This window comes from Oncorhynchus kisutch, linkage group LG18, assembly GCF_002021735.2.
Source record: "Oncorhynchus kisutch isolate 150728-3 linkage group LG18, Okis_V2, whole genome shotgun sequence".
NCBI lineage: Eukaryota > Metazoa > Chordata > Actinopteri > Salmoniformes > Salmonidae > Oncorhynchus > Oncorhynchus kisutch.
Window position 1 is genome coordinate 9673148 of NC_034191.2, and position 7220 is coordinate 9680367.

At 42.6% G+C, this 7220-nt stretch overlaps 1 protein-coding gene across 2 annotated transcripts; it reads left to right on the plus strand.

The window, feature by feature from the left end:
• Positions 1-3173: 3173 nt before the first annotated feature.
• On the plus strand, positions 3174-6850 carry LOC116354795 (ubiquitin-conjugating enzyme E2 D4). 2 transcript variants are annotated; one of them, XM_031796392.1, is made up of 7 exons: positions 3174-3379; positions 4284-4347; positions 4909-4940; positions 5094-5171; positions 5275-5380; positions 5726-5819; positions 6028-6850. In XM_031796392.1, the coding sequence occupies exons 1-7, from the start codon at positions 3356-3358 to the stop codon at positions 6071-6073; spliced, it is 444 nt and encodes a 147-aa protein (XP_031652252.1). In that variant the 5' UTR covers positions 3174-3355; the 3' UTR covers positions 6074-6850. The 2 variants fall into 2 exon arrangements, with proteins under 2 accessions (XP_031652252.1, XP_031652253.1); XM_031796393.1 differs by lacking the exon at positions 3174-3379 and adding an exon at positions 3422-3937.
• Positions 6851-7220: the final 370 nt, after the last annotated feature.

Sequence of the window (7220 nt, forward strand, 5' to 3'; positions counted from 1 at the left end):
CAAAACGTTTCTGTATCTGTGACATGGGCAGCGCCAATGAGAAAGGTTACATGCATATAATAATGCGATTATTGTGGATAGTCGGATTAATATAATAGTTGATTAAAACGTTTACATGCTTTGCAAGAACGACTTGCCTAATAATCCCGTTTACATGGACATCTGAAATGAGGCTACATAATGGTACTCTGATAAATACAGAACATCGCCAATCAAAATAAATGTTCTACCATAGCGACAACGTTATATGATAACTATTTCTAAAACATACTTTCAGTTGTTCCGAACTCACTTTACTCGCGCTAGAGGGAAGCTTGCTCTACTGAAGAACATGGACTACTTTAAAATGGAGATAGCCTCAATGATTTTGTTTATATGACCAGGAATCATTTTATATTAAATTGATTATGGCAGAAGGCAGATTATACAATAGTCATGTTAGCACCTTACTCTGCTTGTCTTAATTGCCATAAGGACAAAATCGAAGCATACACTGGTTAAAACACCTGGTTTTCTGAGCAATCTATCAAATTATTAGGACATGTAAACACCTTAAATACACTGATGGGACGCCAATTAAGGTGTTTACATGTCCTAATAATCTGTCATAAATTTACATACACCTTAGCCAAATGCATTTAAACTCAGTTTTTCACAACTCCTGACATTTAATCCTAATTAAAATCCCCTGTCTTAGGTCAGTTAAGATCACCACTTTATTTTAAGAATGTGAAATGTCAGAATAATTAGCAGAGAGAATAATTTATTTGAGCTTTTATTTCTTTCATCACATTCCAAGTGGGTCAGAAATTTACATACACTCAATTAGTATTTGGTAGCATTGCCTTTAAAATTGTTTTAACATGGGTCAAACGTTTTGGGCGGTGTTCCACAAGCTTCTCACAATAAATTGGGTGAATTGTGGCCCATTCCTCCTGACACAGCTGGTGTAACAGTCAGGTTTGTAGGCCTCCTTGCTCACACATGCTTTTTCAATTCTGCCCACAAATGTTCTATGGGATTGAGGTCAGGGCTTTGTGATGGCCACTCCAATACCTTGACTTTGTTGTCCTTAAGCCAGTTTGCCACAACTTTGGAAGTATGCTTGGAGTCATTGTCCATTTGGAAGACCCATTTGCAACCAAGCTTTAACTTCCTGACTGATGTCTTGAGATGTTGCTTCAATATATCCATATAATTTTCTCCCTCATGATGCCATCTATTTTGTGAAGTGCACCAATCCCTCATGCAGCAAAGCACCACCACAACATGATGCTGCCACCCCGTGCTTCACGGTTGAGATAGTGTTCTGTGGCTTGCAAGCCTCCCCCTTTTTCCTCCAAACATAACGATGGTCATTATGGCCAAAAAGTTCTATTTTTGCTTCACCGGACGAGAGGACATTTCTCCAAAAAGTACGATCTTTGTCCCCATGTGCAGTTGCAAAACGAAGTTTGGGATTTTTTACTTTCGGTTTTGGAGCAGTGGCTTCTTCCTTGCTGAGCAGACTTTCAGGTTGTCGAAATAGGACTCTTTTTACTGTGGATATAGATACTTTTGTACCTGTTTTCTCCAGCATCTTCACAAGGTCCTTTGCTGTTGTTCTGGGATTGATTTGCACATTTCGCACCAAAGTACGTTCATCTCTATCTAGGAGACAGAATGCGTCATCTTCCTGAGCGGTATGACGGCTGCGTGGTCCCATGGTGTTTATACTGAACGTGGTACCTTCAGGCGTTTGGAAATTGCTTCCAATGATGAACCAGACTTGTGAAGGCCTACAATTTTTTTTCTGAGGTCTTGGCTGATTTCTTTAGATTTTCCCATGATGTCAAGCAAAGAGGCACCGAGTTTAAAGGTAGGCCTTGAAATACATCCACAGGTACACCTCCAATTGAGTCAAAACATGTCAATTAGCCTAACAGAAGCTTCTAAAGCCATGACATAATTTTCTTGAATTTACAAGCTGTTTAAAGGCACAGTCAATTTAGCATCTGTAAACTTCTGACCCACTTGAATTGTGATAGAGTGAAATGTGAAATGAAAGTGAAATAATCTGTCTTTAAACAATTGTTGGAAATTGTTGGAAAAATTAAGTATTTGTCCTAACCGACTTGTCAAAACTATAGTTTGTTAACAACAAATGTGTGGAGTGGTTGAAAAACGAGTTTTAATGACTCCAACCTAAGTGTATGTAAACTTCTGACTTCAACTGTATGTACATGTAGGTAGAGTTAAAGTGACTGTACATAGGGGCGGCAGGGTAGCCTAGTGGTTAGAGCGTTGGCCTAGTAACTGAAAGGTTGCAAGTTCAAATCCCCGAGCTGACAAGGTCTGTCGTTCTGCCCCTGAACAGGCAGTTAACCCACGTCATTGAAAATAAGAATTTGTTCTTAACTGACTTGCCTTGTAAAATAAAAAATAGATAATTACAGAGAGTAGCATCAGTGTAAAAGAGGGGGTGGGGCAATGCAAATAGTCTGGGTAGCAATTTCATTAGATGTTCAGGAGTCTTATGGCTTGGGGGTAGAAGCTGTTTAGACACCTCTTGGATCTAGACTTGGTGCTCCGGTACCGCTTGCCGTGCGGTAGCAGAGAGAACAGTTCATGACTAGGGTGGCTGGAGTCCTTGACAACTTTTTTGGTCCTTCCTCTGACCCCGCCAGGTATAGAGGTCCTGGATGGCAGGAAGCTTGGCCCCAGTGATGTACACACTACCCTCTGTACCAGGCAGTGATGCTCTCGAAGGTGCAGCTGTAGAACCTTTTGAGGATCTGAGGACCCATGCTAAATCTTTTCAGTCTCCTGAGGGGGAATTGGTTTTGTCGTGCTCTCTTCACGACTGTCTTTGTGTGCTTGGACCATGTTAGTTGGTGATGTGGACACCAATGAACTTGAAGCTCTCAACACAATAGGATATAGAGTATAAAATTATGAAATGTGCTTTGTCAAGTGTTTATTCTTATTTAAAAGTAATAAACACACACACACTCAGTTGAGCTAATTATTTAAAAATACAATAATCAATTAATTGATAGTGGGAAATAAATATGTTATTTCAGTAATCAATCATTGTTGAAAGGTAGAAATGCATTGTGCATAATGCTACTGGGAGCTGGAACACTACTACATTTTCCGAAGAGGAACTACAATCCCCCAAACCCCCTTGTTTAAAGCCGACCGTAAACTAAACAGAAAGCGGAAACAATAGGGAACCACATACACACACCCTTGTCTTTGCAATCTACTCAGGGAAATAAAATACCTTTACCTTTTAAGCAATACTATTAAATAGACATATAAAGAAAATACGAAGTCGACGAGTACTTGAGGGCATTTGACTAAGTCGGTTACCATGGCACTGAAAAGAATACAGAAGGTAAGATGGTTAGCTAGCATTGTGGCTAGCTGTGCCAGGGTGGCTAGCTGTAGCTAGCTGTGCCGGGGTGACCGGCCGGCTGTGCCAGGGTGGCTAGCTGTGCCGGAGTGACCGGACGGCTGTGCCAGGGTGACCGGATGGCTGTGCCAGGGTGGCTAGCTGTGCCGGGGTGACCGGATGGCTGTGCCAGGGTGGCTAGCTGTGCCGGGGTGACCGGATGGCTGTGCCAGGGTGGCTAGCTGTGCCGGGGTGACCGGACGGCTGTGCCGGGGTGACCGGATGGCTGTGCCAGGGTGGCTAGCTGTGCCGGGGTGGCTAGCTGTGCCGGGGTGGCCTGCCGGCTGTGCCGGGGTGGCTGGATAACTAACGTTAGCCGAACCGAACCTCATCTATCGGAAGTTATTGTTTATTAATGTTACGCTAGCTAGATAATTGGTTCATTTCTAATCCTAACCACATAGCCAGCTATCGAGCTAGACTGCACACATACGAGGAGGCTAGTTAACAATGAATTAACACGGCCCACAATCTTAATGTTTAGCATTACATGATATCATGGTATGTACCACGTCTAAACTAGATTGTAATTTTCTTTGTCAGCCATTCAACCCCTCTCCAGGACACAGCTATTCATGCTAAATACACTTATTTAGGTGCAGCACCTGTTCATGTTGTAATGATAACTAGTCTAATTTGACTTGAGGTTGTAGCTAAGGCAGGGCATTATGAAGTAGGCCTATCATTATTACAGTCAAATATATACGAATAAAGCTATGACTAGGGACATGTTAAGAAACCCATCTATTTCGTGGATGTAAAATGTATCTGACCTCGTCCTCAAGGACAGCTTTCAGTTCCATGTGTAACCCTTAGCACTACTTGTCTGACTTGTTTTGTCCCCTAGGAGCTTCATGACCTGCAGAGGGATCCGCCAGCACAGTGCTCTGCTGGACCCGTGGGAGAGGACTGTAAGTTTAGGACTCTGAGGGTAATGTAGTCTATATCCGGTGAAGGGGAGAGGGACTAAGGCTGGTTGTATAGGCCCTACCTAGAGGGACCTGGGCTGGTGGTATAGGCCCTACCTAGAGGGGCTGGTTGTATAGGGCCTACCTAGAGGGGCTGGTTGTATAGGCCCTACCTAGAGGGGCCGGTTGTATAGGCCCTACCTAGAGGGGCCAGTTGTATAGGCCCTACCTAGAAGGACCGGTTGTATAGGCCCTACCTAGAGGGGCTGGTTGTATAGGCCCTACCTAGAGGGGCCGGTTGTATAGGCCCCTACCTGGAGGGGCCGGTTGTATAGGCCCGTACCTGGAGGGGCCGGTTGTATATGCCCCTACCTGGAGGGGCCGGTTCTATAGGCCCTACCTGGAGGGGCCGGTTCCCTAGACCCTACCTGGAGGGGCCGGTTCCCTAGGCCCTACCTGGAGGGGCCGGTTCTATAGGCCCTACCTGGAGGGGCCGGTTCTATAGGCCCTACCTGGAAGGGCTGGTTCTATAGGCCTAATACATGTTCTCATTCTATATTCCAGTGTTCCATTGGCAAGCAACAATAATGGGGCCAGTGAGTATGACTTCAAAAGGATGTGTGTGGCTTATTGATTGCAACATGGGTCATCTGAACAATAGGTTTGAATGGAAAGAATGGATGTTGAAATAATTTTATTGTACATTTTCATAATTTATAACAATGTATATCTGTTCCTGTTATTCCTAGGGTGATAGTCCATACCAAAGTGGGGTCTTCTTTCTCACAATCCACTTCCCCACCGACTATCCCTTCAAGCCACCAAAGGTAAGAATTGATTTGTTATGCAAGTCATTCCATCATTAAACTGTTGCTAAAGAATGGTCCTCGTGGATAAATTGAACATAAACACATGTCCATCTTTCTACAGGTAGCATTCACAACAAAGATCTATCATCCAAACATCAACAGTAACGGGAGCATCTGCTTGGACATCTTGCGATCCCAGTGGTCTCCAGCATTAACTGTATCAAAAGGTGAGTTAACTGGGCTGGTACTTTACTACACATGCTGCCACAATGTAGCTGGCTAACTGGTAGAAATGACACACCTGGTTCCATGTTAAAACATTGTTCCATCCAACACTTGTAGAATGTTCTATTACAACCCTCCTATAACTTTAACCTGATCATTAAATCACAATATTACAACCCTTCTATATCTTTAACCTGATCATTAAATCACAATATTACAACCCTCCTATAACTTTAACCTGATCATTAAATCCAAATTAACAATCTCACTGATTGTGAATAGAATGTGAAATGCCGATGACCATTTAAGACACAACTTCATCATCTGTCGCTTCATCTGTTTTCCAGTTCTGTTGTCCATATGTTCGTTGCTTTGTGACCCGAACCCGGACGACCCCTTAGTTCCAGACATAGCACAGATCTACAAACTAGACAAAGAGAAGTGAGTATATTGTAACTGTGTAAAGTGTTAGGCCTATTTCTCCAATGAGCTGCTGGAACCAAATTCTTTGAATAATGGGGTACCTATTTAGATCGTTGCAGTATATTTGAACATTCTATAGCAAATCAACAGAGATGACATTTCAACTTTGTTTCATATTATTTCTGCCATTGTTATTGTGAGATAACCATATTTATTTTGTTTCCAGATACAACAGACTAGCAAGAGATTGGACTCAGAAGTATGCAATGTGAAGGCCCTCCTGAAGATATTTTTTAAAGTCACAAAACACTGTACATTCTGGAAATAGAAAGTAAACTTAGGTGATATGGAACACATTGTACTGTCAACATTTATCATGTGAACCCATGAACTATAGATGATGTTGTGTTTACAGGGGGTATACACTGCACATATGTACATTAAGGGTGATAGATATGGGGGACAACAACTGTACATTGTTGTTATCCCTACTTCCTGGTTTTGGGAACTTTTGTTTCTCGTCTCATGAATGGAAGAGGAAGTCATTAGAATACTGTAGCCCACGGTTACATTCAGAATACTGTAGCCTGCTGTTCCAGTCATCAGAATACTGTAGCCTGCTGTTAGTCATCAGAATACTGTAGCCTGCTGTTCCAGTCATCAGAATACTGTAGCCTGCTGTTAGTCATCAGAATACTGTAGCCTGCTGTTAGTCATCAGAATACTGTAGCCTGCTGTTAGTCATCAGAATACTGTAGCCTGCTGTTAGTCATCAGAATACTGTGGCCTACTGCTACAGTACAACATACTCATGGCTCTGCTGACTGTCACCCATAAAGAGGGAAATTGAGGAATCAAACCAATTTTACAGTTTTTTTTTATTGTATCAAACTATTCTGGACCTACTTTAGTTGTTTTAGCATTAAGTCAGAACTTCATTAAAACATTGAAATACATTCTCTGCCATTAACAGTGATTTAGGGGCTTCAGTTATGGCTATGGCTTATGCTGTTTAGCACTTTTGTATAATTAAAGAATGGTACACTTTATTAATGCTCATGTGTTCTAATTCACTGCTGTTGAAAGCATGGAACATTGTCCTGAGGTAAGCATGAGTTAGTTTTATTATGAGTTAAATATTACACTGGTTTAAAGGCTCAACATGTTCTGTAGAGTGAATGATGCTCACAGTAAGTTGAGTTGTTGTAACTGCTGACTCCTGAAAGACACTCCCTGGGAAATGAGTGCAGACCACTGGGTGGAGATTCAGAGGGTTACTCAACTGATCAAACAAAGTGTGATGGGTCTGCCCCTGTTACTGGGTATGGCCAAGGGGCATCAGGCTGTCTTACAGAAAGTGTGATGGGGGCATGTCTGCCCGTTACTGGGTATGGCCAAGGGGCATCAGGCTGTGTTACA

Coding starts and splice junctions, on each gene's coding strand:
- LOC116354795 (XM_031796392.1), top strand. CDS start 3,356: ATGGCACTGAAAAGAATACAGAAG. Junction 4,941..5,093: donor AAGCAACAATAATGGGGCCA/GTGAGTATGACT, acceptor TGTTATTCCTAG/GGTGATAGTCCATACCAAAG. Junction 5,172..5,274: donor ATCCCTTCAAGCCACCAAAG/GTAAGAATTGAT, acceptor ATCTTTCTACAG/GTAGCATTCACAACAAAGAT.